The 20,464-nt window shown below is 34.1% G+C and overlaps 1 protein-coding gene across 1 annotated transcript in view; it reads right to left on the minus strand.

Annotated features, from left to right (window-relative positions):
- Positions 1–15,344: 15,344 nt before the first annotated feature.
- LOC111421726 (zinc finger protein Gfi-1b-like) overlaps positions 15,345–20,464 on the minus strand; it is a 49,192-nt gene continuing 44,072 nt past the window's right edge. The window contains exon 5 of the mRNA XM_023054908.2: positions 15,345–15,675. Coding sequence (XP_022910676.2) covers positions 15,482–15,675 — 194 coding nt within the window. The 3' untranslated portion in view covers positions 15,345–15,481. The remainder of the gene's footprint in view (positions 15,676–20,464) is intronic.

A 20,464-nucleotide genomic window follows, 5' to 3' on the forward strand; every position in this document is an offset into this window, starting at 1 on the left:
GCGAAAAAAAAATTTGTTTTGGTGAAAATTGTGGAATTTTTTGTAACGTTTAAAATATCTGTTAGGGGTTGGAGGTGGGTTGACCCGTACTTCCCCGAACTATACTATTGCCGGGGGGTGACTGGATATTTATGAACAGTCACTGAGGTATGTAATAATCTGAGGCTGGATTTAATTTGGTGGACTGATTTCACACTGCCTCTACAGAAGTGTAGTTAATCACTCCGCCGCTTGCAAACTCACAGCCTCTTCGGCCTAACTCCCCATTTCCAGAGGCGTAGGTCGTTCGAAGTAACCAATTTCACTTTATCCTTTTATAAAAACTTCCTAAATAATAAAACAAAAAAATAACTACTCCTAAAAAAGTTGTTTTCATTATTAATCAAAAATATAAATAAAAACACAACAATTTTATAGAAACTTTAATCCGATAGGGTTAAAATTTGTTTTCGACGCCACTGGAAGGTTGGGTTCGTTTAGGATCCTGCAGAGGGAAGCGGCATACCTCTCCGGGATAACTAGCTTCATAAACAGCTCGTGATAAATGGGAATTCTACCATGTACATTCTCTGCAAATTGCATCTAGCCATTGCATAAATTGAACCCGATAAACTGTTCTCGGCTGAGGCCAAGAACTAAATCAGGTTAAAGGGAACCCTTTTGGGGTGTTAGGGATCTTGATCGATATGACCACACATTATCATGTCGGGAATCGTTAATAACCTACACGATCCTCTCTATATACACTCCATACAACCAGGAAAATACGGCCTCCCCCCAAAATAATAAGGTTAATAATCATTTATTAAAAAAAAAGTAGGTCAAAGTAATTTAGGATTACAATTTCGATAATTTCTCATTGCATTACTCGGAAACTCAGCACGCACCGCAAAGTGATTCGATGTGATAACGTGAATGCTGTCGAATAAATTTAGTATATTTCTATGGGGAGTTGGTTTCCCCGCAGGTGCTATCGTTCTTCTGAAATGACAGTGTTATCGCGCCATCCACATGTGCTGTACTGATTAAATTTGTCTCTATTATACTCAATATTTTAAAACGCGCGCCGTTGCTCTCCGTTCGTTCGTTATTTGATTTATTTGCCCCACTCCTATTGAACCATGTGATTTTACACCCTTCAATAATTTCCCGTTAAAAAAAATATATAGAATTCGGTTCTGTTCTAACATTCTATCACAATATGAGATCATAATTTAAGATTTACACTAACACTGTCACTAGAACTAACACTATGCCTAGAATTCATCTCCACCAACACTATGCCTGGAATTCTTCTCCTCCAAGTTATAGCCTTCTAAAGTTAAGGGAAAAATCTGCAACTTTCTTATCTCTTGACATTTTACAACTAACACATTGTTAGTTTGATCACAAAAAATAAAACAATGCTGAGATCAATTTGACATAAAATCGTTTTTTTGACTACTAATAACCAATCGCTGAATTAATTCACCTGAGCCTGCGTATTATTTTATTTTTTTGTGATCAACCTAACAATTTTAAGAGAAAATGACAAGAGACAAAAAAGTTGCGTATTGAATCCCTCTATTTAAATCAAGTTTTTAAAGAGAAAAACGTAGACACATTAAGAAGTTTTGATGTAAAGTATTATAGGGGTTGATTTTTTTGGCCCCTTGTAATAACATTTTCCGGTTATAGAAATCGTCAAACAATGTCGTTTTATTAGAAACAGTTATGTGCTAAATTTCATTCTTCTAAATTCCTCCATAATGGATTTATTAAAGAAAAACAATTTTTTCCCTTAATTTCAGAGGGCTGTAACTTGGAGGAGAAGCGGTTTTGAGCAAAAAGTTATATGAAAGACCCCCTTAATTTTCGTTGAAAAATCATCCCTTAAAATCTTTCGCATCAATTTAGATACACTCTGTAGATATAACTATGTTGCATATTTTTATTGAACTAAAACTAGTTTTACTAAGTAGTTTTCTCTAGTTTTACATTAACACTATCACTAGAACTAACACTACACCTAGAACTAGAATCATTCGGGTTGGGTTGGGTTTGAGAAACGTGCGGCTAAACCCGAATGTTTCTAGTTCTAGAACTAGTGTCAGTTCTAGTTTTACACTAACACTATCAATAGAATTAACACTACACCTAGAACTAGAATCATTCGGGTTTAGCCGTCTTGAGAGACGTGCGGCTAAACCCGAATGTTTCTAGTTCTAGGTCTAGTGTCAGTTCTAGTTTTACACTAACACTATCAATAGAATTAACACTACACCTAGAACTAGAATCATTCGGGTTTAGCCGTCTTGAGAGACGTGCGGCTAAACCCGAATGTTTCTAGTTCTAGGTCTAGTGTCAGTTCTAGTTTTACACTAACACTATCAATAGAATTAACACTACACCTAGAACTAGAATCATTCGGGTTTAGCCGTCTTGAGAGACGTGTGGCTAAACCCGAATGTTTCTAGTTCTAGGTCTAGTGTCAGTTCTAGTTTTACACTAACACTATCAATATCACACAGTATGGGTTTAGCCGCACGTCTCTCAAGACTGCTAAACCCGAATGATTCTAGCTCAAAGTCTAGTGTTAGTTCTAATGCTAGTGTTAGTTAGCGAATTGGTTTCTCTGCACGTGTTATCGTTCTTCTGAGTTGACAGTGTATCGTGCAATATATGATATGTGATGTACAGATTAAATTTGTTTCTATTATGCTTGATATTTTAAAACGGGTTGCCGTTGCTCTCAATACTTTCACGTTTATGTCGATTAGGACTATTTGAAATTATTCTCATTATAATTCTTTAAAGTGATTAAAAAAAAATATTGAATCCGGTTCTGTTCTAACATTCTATCGCAATATGGGATCATAATGTCAGAGTGTGTAGTAAAATAGTAAATGGTTAAATTTGATGATTTGCGTTGTGGGTCTCAGTAGGGCTGCGGCCTGAACGAACACAACGCGTAGTCAAAAGGGTTAGGCTCTCCCACAGGTGTCATATTGTTGACATGAAATATTGGTGGATAATTTGTTTTGCGCGATTTGTTAATTAGTAGAGTCGGGCCGGTTATCGGGTTTTACGCCGAACGAAACGGGTTAGGCCCTCTCCACTATTAGTATTATGTTATTTCATTAAATAGAGCACACCAGTAACTGGGACAACGGAGGCCTCTCTGGGATCTGAACACGTCCGCAATTTTGCAACGACTTGTCAACAATACGTTATGGCTCGGTTATTCGTTTTGCCTACTGCCGGACGTCCGACGCCATCTAATTTCTAAATTACTTTACGCGGCTCGCATTATTTGAATCCCTACGGTGTCATCTTAGACACCATAAACGCTTTTAATTGAGGAAGATTGGAATATTTCGATTGTGGAATTTAAACAATAAAATGATGTACGATAATGTATTGTAGCTAAATTCATTTATTTAATTTTAAATTCCTTGTGGTGCGATTACTCAATCGATTGTCTGTGGTGACATCGCTTTCCAACACCTGTGACATCATAGAAATTGAGTGTATATTATTGCGCGTTTTAACGAGGTTGAGTGTGGGTCAAGTATTGAATGATTTTAATAAACTAAACTTGGCTTTTAATATTTACAGTACCATAAAAACTGTGCGATTTTGCGGAACAGAAAAAAGGCGGAAGAATAGGAGTGATTAAAGTATTCAAGAATTAATTGCCACAGGAAGGATCACGCGAGCTACAGGACAGTGTAAACACGGTGGTGGTCATAACTTAATTACACCTTTTGTGGTGTTGGTAATAAATCATTTTTTTCTCCTTCCTTTTTTATGAAAAAGGATTGAATGATGTTTTAAGTGTTTTATGTCTAGTAACTTCTTCTGCACTAATGTGACTTTACACGTTTACTTACAAAACATCTGGCACGGTGTTATTTAAATTAGTACCCAGAAGGCATAATGCCAACTGTAAAGCTATTAAAAAATACTTAAAGTCTATAAAAATTTGAAATAACTGAGCGAGCGTTAGAATAATCATACCCTTATAAACGTCAAAATTTTTACGACCTTATGGTGGTTTATATCCGCCATGATATAATAAAACAGAAAATGTGTGTGTATTAGAACAATTTGATAATTTGATATACTTATTTTTTGCTACCTCTTTCGATAAACGTAACGGGTTAATAAAATATATACTGAGCTGGAGAAGACCAAACCGGATCGGATATTCATCCCTAGGGTGTGGTGCTTTTCGAAATGGCAAACATCCGGAAATTGTCATATCTTTGTATCGGCGTCTTCGAATATATCGAATTCCCCATGGGCAGTTTTCCTTCCGTTTAAGAGCTTCGCAGACTCACGAAGGCAGGTATTTTGAATATGTCATGAAGGCGACAGTATAACGGGAATGTATGGACACGTGCCGTTTGGGGGTCGAACGTACTGGATTTTTGATGAGAACACGTCTGGACCACGTCTAAAATGCCAGAGGCATAAAGTAACTTCGACCTAAGTATCTCCCTTGAGAAGAGTCTTTACTATTGGTATATATCGGTTCTTAAATATCGAAAAATGTTTTTATATCGTTTTTAGTTTTTATTTATGAATCTTCCACTTACAATTAGTATAAATAGTAAACGCAATTAATTCATAATGGGGTACAAACAAACGGTATCAACCTTTTCCGGGATGGTTTCCGGGATTATTATTATTTCTTCTTCCTGGCGGAGGGGTCGCGTAATAAAAAGGTTAATTATACACAGCACTTCGGGGGTGCGACCCCCTTTTGTGCACGATGTCCATCGGAACCGGTTGTTTGCTTAGCACCCCTCTTCATGTACCTCAGTAGCGTTATGAACTACTACTCCAAAGTTGACAGACTGACCCGTTTGGTTTAGCTTTGGTAACCTCTGTTTGTTTTACACTCATATTTTCCTTCGGTTTCCGAGTTTCCGTCCGGAATTATTAGATTTATTTTTATTACTTCAGGAAATTCTGTTAACACAAGAACTACGACATTTATGGCTAAATGATTTCTGCGAAAGTTTATGTAAATATTTATTCATAAATTAACTTTTTTTTTAATATCTTCAGTTGAGAGTTTCAATTAGAGAAAATTCCGTTAGGAATATTGTAAACGTTTTGTGCCACGTGTAATTTTAACCTGGAGTTTCCGTGTAGTAATTTTTAATTGCATCTAAAGTTCCTCTGGAGCAACGTCCGGCATCGTATTTAAACATTCAGGGATCTACTTTTAAATTTGGTCCGCCGCGGCTGGTTTCGGACCATCCCAAACTCGGGGTAACCCCCGGTGTGGTAATAATTGGACACAGGAGTGTGTCCGGTCGTTTATACATCCGCGTTCGTAGAAAGATTCCACCCCAGCGTGCTTTTTCAGGGAAAAATACAACGTCCGGAAAACCCAACCTAAACCGCTTTACCCTTTCCCAGAAGATTTTAAATTAAAACGAGAAGTCATAAACGTTAACTATTTTAGTACTTGAATTTATAAGTATCAACCATATAAATATAGAAAAATTATCTGCATAAAAAGTTATTAATTATATATAAATAAGTCAGAATATAGCAGGATGATATGTTCTTTATGTCCAAAATTAAACTTACCTTATAATTCGTGAAGTTCGAGAGTGAGTGAAAAACCTAAAGACTTGTTGTAACATGTGAAATAATAGTTCTTTGTCAACATGCAATCATTACAGTGTTAGATTGTTGTATATGTTTATTAAACGAAAAATAGAACTAACACAAGACTTAGAACTAGAATCATTCGGATTTAGCCGTCTTGAGAGACGTTCGGCTAAACCCGAATGTTTCTAGTTCTAGGTCTAGTATTAATTCTAGTTTTACACTAACACTGTCACTAGAACTAGCACTCTATCTAGAACTAGAATCATTCCAGTTTAGTCGTCTTAAGAGACGTGCTGCTAAAAGTTATTGATTATATATAAATAAGTTAGAATACAGCAGGATGATATGTTCTTTATGTTCAAAATTAGAAAATCAAAAAATATATAAGGTTCAAACTTTTTTTTCTCTTTCAATTTGTAAAAAATCATAATTCTAGAGGGAGATAAAAAGTGATGACGCTCGTACACGATTCGAGTTCGGAGATAATTTGCCAGGATTTTTCCAAATCATATCTACCGTCCAGTTCGAGTGCTCGCTTTGTGTTGTACGTCGACGGGGGTTTCCCCAGGGACTTGGAAAATCGCCGACCAGTGCGATCGGTCAATCTGCCCGGACATCATCGCTTCAATTTCCGCACGCCCCTCCCCTCGCCGTAACCCCAACCCTCAGTCTAGAATCCTCGCCGCACACGAACGTAAAAAATTGCAATAAACCGAGAGGGGAGACGGAAATGGTCTGCATTCGCCATTCCCAGAGAAAATCTGCATGCTTAAATTATTCAAGACGTGGCCGTCGTCGTCCAATATAAGCTCGGCTGACAGTGCATAAGTTTCGGTCAAAAAAGGCGAGCGCAATATAAAGATTCTGAAAGATTACAAGCGATTTTTTCACGTTCTTGAAAAGAAACTCTTTCTACTTAGACTTTTAAACTACGAGAGGGTAAAAAAGAATTTCTTTGTTGGACACGTTCGAATCCTTCGTCAAAGTGTCTTCTCTTATTCATAAAGTAGGAAAGGTTTTCGGTAGAAATCCTAATAATTCAAAAAATTTTCATTTACACAGGTTTAAAAGAAGATAATGTTTTAATAAATTCCCAGTTAGGACGGACAGGTTGTAATTAAAACGCAATCAATTTTATTATAACAATGTAATAACACGAGTAGTGGTTGCTGCACCTATACACAAGATACTAATGAAGTGGATAACTAAATTAATTAATATTTATAATTAAATAGGATGAGTTCACTTAAAAATCTATCCTACTAAAATACAAGGTTATAATTACCAACAAAAGAAACAACTTAATAATAAAAGATGAACATGCAAAATAGCACTTTGGTACGTTCTCAATTATTCAACTAATTATACGGCGATCAATTTCAGTTAAAGCGTGTTATGTTCATTGAATTCTTTCAACTACAAATTGTCAAGGTTATTTGCAAAAAAAATAAGAGTTTTTGATATTACATTAAAATCTCGATATAACAAACCTCGTTAAAGCGGACTTAATAACAAATATAACAGATAAAGCATTTTTAAGTCATACTATTAATATTGAAGAGTATGAAAAACCGTGTTTAGCTGTGTGTTTGTTAAAACGGGTAAACCCGAATGCTATTAGATCTACGACTAGTGTTAGTCCTACATTAAGTGATAGTTAGCGCTAGGCATCATTATATTATATATTTTTATTGAACTAAAACTAGAACTAACACTAGACCTAGAATTAGAAAGTTTCGGTTTAGCCGTGCGTCTGGAGACTTAGTTCTAGTTCTGCACTAGCAGTATCACTAGAACTAACACAAGACCTAGAACTAGAATCATTCGGGTTTAGCCGTCTTGAGAGACGTGCGGCTAAATCCGAATGTTTCTAGTTCTAGGTCTAGTGTTAGTTCTACTTTTACACTAACACTATCACTAGAACTAACACTATACCTAGAACTAGAATCATTCGGGTTTAGCCGTCTTGAGAGACGTGCGGCTAAATCCGAATGTTTCTAGTTCTAGGTCAAGTATTAGTTCTAGTTTTGCACTAGCAGTATCACTAGAACTAACACAAGACCTAGAACTAGAATCATTCGGGTTTAGCCGTCTTGAGAGACGTGCGGCTAAATCCGAATGTTTCTAGTTCTAGGTCTAGTGTTAGTTCTAGTTTTGCACTAGCACTATCACTAGAACTAACACAAGACCTAGAACTAGAATCATTCGGGTTTAGCCGTCTTGAGAGACGTGCGGCTAAATCCGAATGTTTCTAGTTCTAGGTCTAGTATTAGTTCTAGTTTTGCACTAGCAGTATCACTAGAACTAACACAAGACCTAGAACTAGAATCATTCGGGTTTAGCCGTCTTGAGAGACGTGCGGCTAAATCCGAATGTTTCTAGTTCTAGGTCTAGTATTAGTTCTAGTTTTGCACTAGCAGTATCACTAGAACTAACACAAGACCTAGAACTAGAATCATTCGGGTTTAGCCGTCTTGAGAGACGTGCGGCTAAATCCGAATGTTTCTAGTTCTAGGTCTAGTATTAGTTCTTCTTTTACACAAACACCGTCACTAGAACTAACACTATACCTAGAACTAGAATCATTCGGGTTTAGCCGTCTTAAGAGACGTGCGGCTAAATCCGAATGTTTCTAGTTCTAGGTCTAGTGTTAGTTCTAGTTTTACACTAATATTGTCACTAGAACTAACACTATACCTAGGACTAGAATCATTCGGGTTTAGCCGTCTTGAGAGACGTGCGGTTAAATCCGAATATATCTGTCTATTTTATTGTTCTATATTTCTCTTAAACTAAAACTAGAACTAATAACACTAATCCTAGAACTAAAAAAATTATGGTTTAGGCGTGCATCTTAATCGAATTCACGTATTATTTTCTTGTATTATATAAAATTCAATTAAACCTTTTGACCCGCGGGAAACAGAACACCCTCGGTCCGTTAAAAACTGCACCCTTGGGTGAACGTTGTGCCAGGGATTTTCTTATGTTTCAATTTTACGGGACAAATGGGCGTCATAAATATTTATGCTTTGGTTACGGAGATCAGCACCGCTATAATGATAAGTTTTCCATACGGTTGGGGTTGTTTCGAGCTTTCAATTCATGAATTTATTCCTTAAACTTTTTTTTTAAATTTTCATATTGTTGGACGGCGAAAATGTTTTACCCTTTTAATATTTGTGTGTGAAATTATGATTTTAACCCGGATGTAGATTAATTCTTTACAGTATTTCTAATTGCACGGGGAGTAAAATTTAATTCTTGAATTTTGCCTTCGCTACGCTTTTACTGCTCGTCGGCAGAGTCCAAATTGCGCGGGCGAATTGGTCCAATAAAAGCCGAGTCCTAAATATTCACAGCATAGAACTTAACTCCCGCCGTTATACACATAATCTATTCGACGCGAAGGGCTCTTTTCCCGCACGGTTGATTATGAACATAAAGGTTTATGGGAAGACTTTTCATTGTATAGGTACTATATTATGGAACGTGAGGATGAAAACGTCATATTAATTTTCGAAAAGGAGGAGGCGTTTTTCGAAGCTGTTGTTCGTTTATTTCAATACTCTATATAGGTGCTTATAAATATATAAACTTTCCATTTGGAAAATGTTCGTTCATGAGATATTCAAGAGCGGACAGTAACTTTGCAGATGCATATACAAGCCAAAAGGGACGAAGGAATTCACTCCCCACACGGAATGGACCCCAGTTGAGGAGTTGAGCCAGCTGGACGTGACAAAACCTCCACCGGGACTAAGAACCAACTTGGAACTGTTTTATCTTGGGCGATATTTGTGTGGACATAACCTACAAATTATTAATAAAGTACCCACAAAAATTTTTCTTTTGGGATCTTCATAACTCTTCATTAAATTAAATAAATACATGGTTGCGTTATGCTATTTGAAACTATAAGATAAACAAAGCAAGTCTCAATTAAAGTATGAACCATTTTCTTTAAAGATAGGTTTTTAAAAGAAATAGTTGATTGGTTGAAATATCATGTAGCATTAGATCTTTCCCAGAGGGAATTGGACGCATTTTAGACGCGTCGCCTTTTAGAGTTATTGAAAACCGGGATCGCATATCTCGGGTTGATAGTAAAATGGGCGTGCGACCGTCGTCTCCACCGGCGTTTTAAACCCCATCGGGGAGTCCTGGGCAGAGCATGACCGGATACTCCTAAACGATCGCACACTTTACTACCTCCCCCGTTCTCGTCATACGAAAGACGGGGAGAAATGACGTTTCACTCGTATTATATATGAAATCGTCCTCGAAGGCGTTCTTTCGAAAATATATTTTTGATGAATAATTGAAAACCGGAAGGATTTCAAGATGTATTTCGTACGATCATTTTTTACTATTCTGATAACTTTGGTGTTATACGTACAAAGGGTTCAGTAATTACGCAAATTCATTAATGATTCAACGGGAAGATAAGAGGGTTGCTATTAGTCACTTAATTCTAATTAAAACCAACGGAAAAAACTGCAACCGTTTGCCCTCTAGCGGCGCTTCCTGATTCCCCGCGGACTGTGGTAGGAAAATTTCAAAGATGGCACGCAAATGTTCACCCCACAGAACGCAAAACGCGAACTCTAATTGAAAAATGATGACAGCTCTCGTCTCATCCTTCTAAGTGTCCCCAACCTTTTTCAAAGACACCCACATCTTATTATTATATACATACATACAATTTATGTGTCTACAAGATAAACAGAAAGATGGAAAATTAATTAATTATTATTTTATCTAAATTTTAACAAACTCTGTTTCTGTTGATTATAAACGAACAAAACCGGGAGAACACTTCCTCACAGATTTTACCAGGCTGAAATCATGTAATATTAAAATAATTTAAAGCGGTGGCGAGGCTGAGCGCTAAAACCGCCATAAGTAATGTATGGGGGACACGACCTATGTAAAATATGTCGCAGGGCGAAACGCTCTTTGGCTTTCCAGATCTAGCTACCTTTATACAAAAGGTACATTCGTTGCGAACGTGGCCTGGATTTCACGTGGTAAAAACTTTTTTCAACTCTCGACTTGTTATCCTAGATTCTCAGGTTCTCCTATTTTATTTAACAACTTTACGAAACCTTTCACATTTTTTTTATACTCTCTTTGTTTATTTAAAGTATTGATTTTGATTGTTTTTCAACATTTTGTTTCATTGAAAAATAATATTTTAGTATCAATTAAAATAAAAAATTACCAAAGCAGAAGATACTACTCAAAAGTATATTCCTGATGCAATCCGTCATCTCTGAAAACTCTCATTCTGAGATTTAGAACGACACAGAAGCTTATCGAGAAACTTTAAACTATTTATTTACTTATAACAAATCCCTTAACATCATACACAGTACTTTTGCTAAATTTGAGAAAGAATTGGATCGTCCTTACAGAAGGATAACAAAAAAGCTCTAGGTCTAGTGTTAGTTCTAGTTGTACAGGGTGTCCAAATTTCGATGGGTTTGCAGGGTATCTCAGTTATTATGAAAGATAGAAAGTTGCGGCTTTCGCGAACCTGAGCTACTTTTTTGTGAAACTTACAATGGCGCAAACCAAATTTTCATAGCCCTTTTAGTTTTTCATATACAGGGAGTGTTTGAAATTTACGATTTTCAGACACCTCCTGTATCTCGGCTTTCCGGAAACTTAGTAAAAAAGTAAAAACGGGTTCTAATAGATTTTTTCACGTGGAATCCAATGGTGCACGTAGAATTTTTCTAGTCATCACGGTTTTTGAGTTATAAACACAACTCAAATACTAAATACTCAACTTCTAAAAATACTTAACTGTTTATAACTCAAAAACCGCGAGGACTAGAAAAATTCTACGTGCACCATTGGATTCTACGTGAAAAAATCTATTAGAACCCGTTTTTACATTTCCAGATAGCCGGGATACAGGAGGTGTCTAAAAATCGTTAATTTTGAAACACTCTGTATATCAAAAACGAAGAGGGCTATGAAAATTTGGTTTGCGTCATTGTAAGTTTCACAAAAAACTAGCTCAGGTTCGCGAAAGCCGCAACTTTCTATCTTTCATAATAACTGTGATACCCTGCAAACCCATCGAAATTTGGACACCCTGTACAAATGCCTTATCACTGAAAACATGCTCTTTACTAAACCTGATGCAGGGTAACTTCAGAGGACATAGGAATACAATTTCAAAAAGCCGTATAAGATCATATTCAGAAGCAGGGATGATTGGACGAAGGGTGGGCTTCAACATGGATGGTTCAAAGACAGTTGGATTCGAAGCACTAAATAGCCATATTAAATTGCCCCGCAGAGAGGACAGAAAAGTGCATCCATAAACATTTTTACAGACAGTCGGGCCGCCCCAAATGCTCAAAGAGTGCACCAGCAACCTGAGAGAACTGGCTAGAAGCAATGATGTTACTCTATGGTGGGTTCCAGGTCACAGAGACATTGAGAGCAATGAGAAGGCAGAGAAATTGGCCAAAGAGCCATTCATTAGACTCCAATCCAGTTGTGGAGTATAAAAAAGCCACCTAAAACAAGTCATCAACCGTTGGGAGGCTTCAAAGGTAGGTGGAAAAAACTTCCAGGTCACAGTGTTGGGCCATGTGTCCCTAAAATACCACCTCTTTCACATTGGACAAGCTAAGGATCAAACTTGTCGACTTCGCAACGACGAGTCAGAAACGGCTGAACATATACTGTGTAATTGCGTTGCCGGATGTCGCCTAAGACACAAAATTTTCGGTAAAGCTCATTTGATACCTACTGATATAAAGGAACAAGACCTTGGAGCAATACTAAGGTTCATTAAGGAGCTACATTTCCTTGAACTTTAAGTTACAATAGATCTTATAGGTCGCGGTGACGAGAGGGGTCGCTCCTCAATAATAACTTTAAAGTTAAATCCATAATCTAGCTTTACCAGTTTAAAAACTAGAATACTTAAATTTGATGATTTTGACAATGTTTCAAAGAAAAGCGGAAGCATTCTGGATCTCACAACCACGTAAAACTGAAAAACATTCGTTTTCAAATGCATTTCTAAAAAGATTCTTTTCTATAACATTAGAAATTTGTTATAGAAAGTCATGAAGTTAGGTTCGTTTAAAAGAAGGAAGTAATCATACTTATATTGCTGCAGATAGCTGGTGCATCTTATAGAATTTATTTATTTTACCTTTAATGTTGTTAAACAGTACTTTGGGCGGCCGACGTCTTGGAAGCTCTCGGATGCATAAATATCGAAAAGAATATGAAAATAAGATGAATTCGTAGTTTTCCATGGTGTTAATAGTAACTCTCGAGATTCTGAACATATTACAAATAATGTCAAAAATGATCATTTTGCTTGTGCCATCGTCCAGAAAGGTAAAAATTTGCTATCGAGCAATTTTACCAAAATTTTAGTTCTGCTTCATTTAATTTCGAAGAATTTGTGTAAATTAAGCTCAAAAAACTAATCAGGAAGCTCTAATATAAACTTTGTACCCTCATATTTATTATGTTAGCAAGTTGTATCTCAGAATCGAATGGAAAAAAACAAATACAAATACACGCATTTTATTGAAATTTTTAGAAATATGGGAATGAAATTTTAAGGAATCGATTTGAAAAACTAAAAGTGATTTTTTGTAATTCGCGACGGTAATGAAAGCTCTAACAGTACTCAAACGGGTGCTGTAATGAGACTCCTTACAGCATCCGATGCTGTAATGAGATTTTAGTAACATTTTATGGAACCAGTTCAAGTTGGTGACATTGGGTCATTAATTTTTCTAGTTGTCAATGTGACAATTTTTGTCTATGGATGTTTAAAGACGTTCTTAATCGAATACAAGGTCCACAATGATGAGGACATTGAACACTGAGCAATTTCTCTTATTTTGGGAGGTGTATATGAAACATTTTTTTCAGGTGAATACATTTTGTGTTTTGACAGTTTCTAATTGTCAATTCAAATTTCTATATTCAAGTGTTACGGTGTTACCAACTGCTACATACCTATTTCCCTACATTGTCAAAATTTATTTTATTTATCAAAAATTAACTCCAAAAGTATTGAGAGAAAATATTGATAAAAATTGTTTTTAGTTTCAAAAATGTTATACTGCGTTAAAATTTGGGAAAGGGTTAAAAGAAAAACAACATAATTGAATTAATTTAACGTAATTTATATTTAAATTACACGTGAATTTGAAACGTCGAAAGTAGTGTGTCGTCGTTAAAACATACACAAAGCTTATACACGTAGTATTTACAATAATTTACGAACCTTAAATCCTAAAATACGATCTTTTTTAATTTATTTATTTTTCTTCATCAGTACATGTACAAAAACCTTTCTTTTTTGTAATACATTAATTTACATTCCCCTTTCAAATACATTATACAAATTTAATTGAAAAATTCTTTTACACCGTATTCATATAAATATTATACAAACAAAAGAAATAAGTTTCGAGACGAAAAAAATCTTCCTTAATAAAAGAAATTTTTAATAAAAAAGATTTTTTTCCATAAACTATATTATAATAATATCTTTATCGATTTTCTTTGGTATCATTTGCCGTGTTAACGCTAAACGTTGTACGAACAATCTTGGCGTTCGGCGAAAATCTTCGACACGGCCCGAAATAAGTGCGTTAGAGGATTGGGGAGCTTTCGTAAAGCTTTCGTTCTCGTCCGCGAAAACCGACGCTGACACTTCGAAACCCTCCGTCTCCGGGAAAAGACGCTGAAACATGAAACTCACACTACTTGAAACCATCGTCGTGATATCCCGACGCTTCGGGAATATGATATTACAATGTGGTGACGTCAGTTCCGGTTATGTAAATCACGATAATGCAATTTTTTCTTACCAACTTAATTTAAAACCACCCTTTCTTTTTTAATACAAAAATTGATTTAAAAATGCATAAATCATATGTTTCAATTAAATTTTGAAATTTGTGTTTTAAATTTCATTATAATTATTTGGTGGAATGTAAGATTGGGTTTATGAGAAGAAATGAAAAATGAGTTGGAGAAAATCTTGTGTCAAGGTGAGGAGGTTCATTTTCCATATTTTCTCGTGGGATTACGAGCGAGAAAATCTCCGAGAGTATACGATTTCAATCCAGGCGGGCGAGCAACTTTGGTTAAAAATCAAGGCGTTCAATCAAGGGGCTGTTCAGTATTCCGGTGAGCGAACGCGACGTTGTAAATAAAGATATGGCCGCGGCGAAAGAATTTGCCCTCGAGCTTTTGCGCAGAAACTCCTTCTTCGCCGAACGCCTTTTTACTAAGATTTTCCCGACGGAAAAACCTCATTTTGATATGTGTAAGTTTTTTTTTAATCCCCATTGCACTTTATCCCAAAATAATAAAAAAAATACAATATAAAATCGAGATCAACTAAAATAACTTATTTAGTATTCAAGTTTTAACTTTTCCGGTGTTATTTTTTATGTGTTTACGTGCTTACTTAATTATAATAATAATAATTCTAATATTACAGTTTTTCCCTAAAAAAGTTAACATTTATTATTAATCATTAATAATTACAGATTTTTCATACAATGATGTGTTTCCTTTTACTTTTTAAAATCACAGACAAAAAATAACACACTTTTCACCTTTTTCTTATTATAAATCTTCGTTGAGAAAGTTTTTTTTCTTACGTCCAGCTTATATGACCAGTAGCGAACGACTGAAGCCTTAATTGATGTTGATGGTGAGCGTCAGAATCGGAATAATGTAAAGACATCGAAGAGGAACTTGGCTCTTCATAAATCTGTTGTCTTTCTCGCGTAATCGTAGATTCAGCATCTTTAGCGTCGTGAACAATGACCGGATGTTGGGCGCTTCCGGTCGCATTTTGACACTATGTAACCATCGGTCTTAATTCGGTGTGTTGAGTTTCTTTGTGTCTTCGAAGATCAACTTTTCGTTGGAAAGCTCGTCCACATAAATCGCAAGCGAATGGTTTAAACCCGGTATGTTTTCTTGAGTGGGTTATTAAATTTGATGATTGACTGAAAGCTTTTCCACATACTGTACATTTATGTGGCTTTTCACCTATAACAAAAAAAAATTAATTATAATAATTTATTAATAATATTTGTTATTTAAATTCTGTGACGATGAAATAAGGGTACCGATTTGAAATTTATAAGGAAAAGTTTATTGCAGGTCGTAATCAGAAAATCTGTAAGAAACGAATAGCGAGGGGGTAGTTTATTTCGGGACGAGATGCTGTGCTTAATTTGTGCTCTATCTCTTTCCCTCGCAGATAGAGCTTTTCAGTATGGAGCTTTCGCGTGGTGTAACGTTTTTTATCTTTGTCTGAAACGCGCAGCTGTTCCTATAGCAACGTAAGGTGCGGGCGGAGCTAGAATACCTCTGACTGAACGAATCACAGTTTGCCTCAAACTGATAGCAATCGATAACACTTTGCCCCGTTACTACTACTACCACCTCCACCGCCGCCGCCGCCGCCACCGAACCGTGAAAAGGTTTAGGATGCTGAAAACTGAAATACGTGATGTGTATTCCCATATAGAAAGATTTTTTTATTGATCATTTTTCAAAAAGATCAAAAACAAAATTCGAATCGATTAAAGATTAAAAATTGCTAGGTTCAAAAATTGATGTGTGTCGGGTTAATATATATTAATATAATTAATCTATTTAGTAAGTATATATATTATATATATAAGTATATTTATACATACAGGGTGCCCATTATGTATGGAATATAGTATATATCTTTGTAGGTATCAACTTTATAGAAAAACATTTGTTTAATATTTTATTTGCCATAATAAGACTGCAGTCAATTGTTTTTAATTCAGAAAAAAAATGAGTAAAGAATAATACTTAATTTTTTTTAAATAGCAATGTATTCTTTCTTTAGGCTCATTTGATAGAGATTATTTTTCTCTTTACGATGGCGTAAAATTTTTGTATCCTTACATCAGAAAATTTTTGAGAAAAATGGAAAAATTGTTTATTAATAAAAATTAATCAATAACATTAATCTAGATATCCGAGATCGTCAAGTACCTCGAATTATTACTGTAAATTAAATTTACATACAAAATAAAACAAATAAACGAAAAATTAGTGTACAGGGTGGTTCAAATTCGATGTCCGAATAGGCTAACTCGAAAACTATAAGAGTTAGAAGAAAAGTAGCTGACATGTCATGATCTCGTTTTTCGAGAAACTGCTAATGCCGAAAACCTCATAGCGCTATCGTCTTTTGTTTTTCCGCTAGAGGCCAAAATTGAAAATATCGTAAAACCCGCAAATGTAATTATCTCGGTTATTATTATAGGTGGAGTATTATAACTAAGACATTATATGGACACTTTTTTACAGAGAATTTGATGACGTAGTCAAAAAAAAATTTTCTGGTTTAAATTTTGAGATATTATCACAATTTTCGTTTTTTTAAATGGAAACAACCACTGATTATTCGCTTAATAAATTCGTTATTTTTTTCTGATTACAAAAATATAAGGTTTGACAGGTCTATTTCTTATTGTTTTAGAATAAAACTAAAAATAAACTTTTCTTAGTGTCGTCCAAGAAATTAAATTTACAGTTTCCTGTAAATTACTGTTCTATAACTAAAAAAACATATTTCTGATATTTGAAACAAATATATTTGTTGAACTGTTTAATTTATCTATGTTTTACACAAAAGTTGGAATAGATTTCATTATTTCACATTTTTTATTTTATTTTATTTTGATTTAATATTATTTTTAAATGACTTAATAAATTATCGATAGATGGCATGTTTTTTTTTTAATTCAAATAAACATAGCAATATTTGTTTGTATTAAAAAATTTTCTGAAGTGTCACTTTAAAAATCCTGTTTTTAAGATCAATTACGAAAATTTTGAAAAGTTTGACATGTTAGAATGTTACATATTAAAAAATTATTTGTTTTTAAATACCAGAAGTTATCTTCGTATTTAATTGTTAACTTTTTAGATTTTACCTACCGCCCCGTAACTTACAGGAAACTGTAAATTTAATTTCCTCGACGACACTAGATGAAAATTTTATAAAAAAAGTTTATTTTTAGCTTTATTCTAAAACAATAACAAATAGACCTGTCGAACCCTATATTTTTGTAATCAGAAAAAAATAACGAATTTAATAAGCGAATAATCAGTGGTTGTTACCATTTAAAAAAACGAAAATTCTCATGATATCTCAAAATCTAAAACCGAAATTTTTTTTTTGACTACGTCATGAAATTCTCTGTAAAAAAGTGTCCATATAAGGTCGTAGTTATAATACTCCACCTATAATAATAACCAAGTTAATTGCACTTATTGGTTTTACTACATTTTCAATTTTGGCCTCTAGGGGAAAAACAAAAGATGATAGCGCTATGAGGTTTTCGGCATTAGCAGTTTCTCGAAAAACGAGATCATGACATGTAAGCTACTTTTTTCTAACTCTTATAGTTTCCGAGTTAGCCTATTTGGACATCAAATTTGAACCACCCTGTACATCTCCAATAATTCGAGGTACTTGACGACTCGGCTATCTAGATTAATGTTATTAGTTAAATTTTCTTAATAAACAATTATTACATTTGTTTCAAAAATTTTCTGATATAAGGGTACTAAAATTTTACTTCATCGTAAAGAGAAAAAAAATCTCTATCACATGAGCCTAACGAAAGGGTACATTGCCATTTAAAAAACTTCAAGTGTTATTCGTTGCTCATTTGTTTTCTGAAATAAAAACAATTGAATGCTGTCTTATTATGGCAAATAAAATATTAAACAACTTTTGTATAAAATGTTTTTTTATAAAGTTGATACCTACCAAGATATATACTATATTCCATACATAATGGGCACCCTGTATATAAAAATATATATTTATATCTACAAAAGTTGTTTGACTCACCACTTTGGAACACCCTGTATATTTTATCATATAATGAATAGCATTAAATTTCTTTATACAGCCGTATATGTTACTAACTCATAGCATTCAGTTTTTAAGATACTCAATTGTTTTTCCAAAATGTGTCCATTGCAGCATCTTTTTAAAAACGATGTAAAAACGACATTTTTTCCAATTTTGTCTTGAAACTGTGTCAGATAATAGTCAAAGCCAGTAGGTACAGCGTGTTCATAAAGCTTAGTTACTTTTGATCAAATGGCTTTTTCATAAATTTTTTAAATGGAACATCTTGTATATTGTGAGCTGGTTAAATTAGCCATCAAGTTACCTTTAATTAATGATAAGTATGTCATATATTTAACTTTAGTAGATTTCCTGATATTTAGAATTTAAAGAATAATATGTAATAAAATATGCGTTATTGTACTTAATATTATATTCTGTCTATGTTTATCAGTTTTTTTTGTTTATTATTTGATTAATATTTTATAATGTAAAATAATTTTGCTGTCATATACCAAATTTTAATGCGACTTGGTACTTTATGAGATTTTAAAAAGATGTAAGTAATAATTCTGCCATATAATTTACAACTTTAGAGAAAATAAGATGCACATGTTAAGAGATATCTCAAGATCTTTTATATAGCGCATTAATGAAGAAGAGAAAATGGGCGGCATTTTGAACAATTTCTAAATATTAATTAAATTAATAACTACTTGTTGAGCAACGTTTAGTAATTGTTTGTAGTTTGTTGTTGCATTTACTTGAAATAATTTAGTAATTAAAAAAGGGATTTATTGTTCTGTCATTTAATTGCATTTTTTGTATTTTTATCACGTTCTGAAAAGTTTTTTTAATTGTATTTTAATATAATATTACTGATTTAGAAATGACAGACAAACAAAAAAAAAGTGACAAAAAAAGGACAGAATATATTACATTCTGTCACTTTTTTAAGTACAATGACATCTTATTACACATTTTTCTTTAAATTCTAAATATCAGGAAAACTTTTAAAGTTAGATATATGACATACCTATCATTAATTAAAGGGAACTTGATGAGAAATTCAACTAGCACACAATATACAGGTTGTTCCATTTAAAAAACTTAAGAAAAAGCCGTTTGAAAAACATCAAAAGTAGCTAAGCTTTATAAACACCCTGTATGGTGTATCTAATATCTTTCAATATGTTAGTGTAAAACTAGAACTAACACTAGACCTAGAACTAAAAAGTTTTGGGTTTAGCCGTGCGTCTTAAGACGCTGTTGTTATGCAGCGTCTTAAGACGCAAGAAGACCAAGAAATAGAATCATTCGGATTTAGCAGTCTTAAGAGGAGTGCGGCTAAACCCGAATGCTTCTAGTTCTAGGTCTAGTGTTAGTTTTAGTTCAATAAAAATATGCAACATAGTGATATTTTATACTAACTAGCACTATCTGGCACCTACCAGCCGTCTTAAGAGAGGTACGGCAAACGGAATGTTACTAGTTCTATAGTTCGTTTTTTTTCTATAATACTTGTCAATGTCAATTATTTAGGGTTTCTGTTGGTATTATCTAGGACGCTTATAAAATTTATGTTGTTTTCATGATTTTTAGTAACATTTTCAGTAACTAATTAGTTGAGGTTAAAATACTAATAAATTTTTAGATAAATACGAAGTACATATTTGTTGTAAAAACGTGCTACAAAGTAATTAATAGAATAAAATACCTTTTCTAGGTAAATAAATGGCAAATAAACACCCCACAACGCTCAAACCATGGTGTGCAATCTTACTACTATAAAAATGTAGACCCAGGTTTTAGTACCCTCACAATCCACTGGATGACGTTGTAGACTGAATTTGTAGCAATCTGCATTATCTACACAAACAAAGCGCTTGTAGCCATAGAAAAATTTATATGTAACGTCAAACTCAA

The sequence above is a fragment of the Onthophagus taurus genome, chromosome 6 (genome assembly GCF_036711975.1).
Source record: "Onthophagus taurus isolate NC chromosome 6, IU_Otau_3.0, whole genome shotgun sequence".
Lineage (NCBI taxonomy): Eukaryota > Metazoa > Arthropoda > Insecta > Coleoptera > Scarabaeidae > Onthophagus > Onthophagus taurus.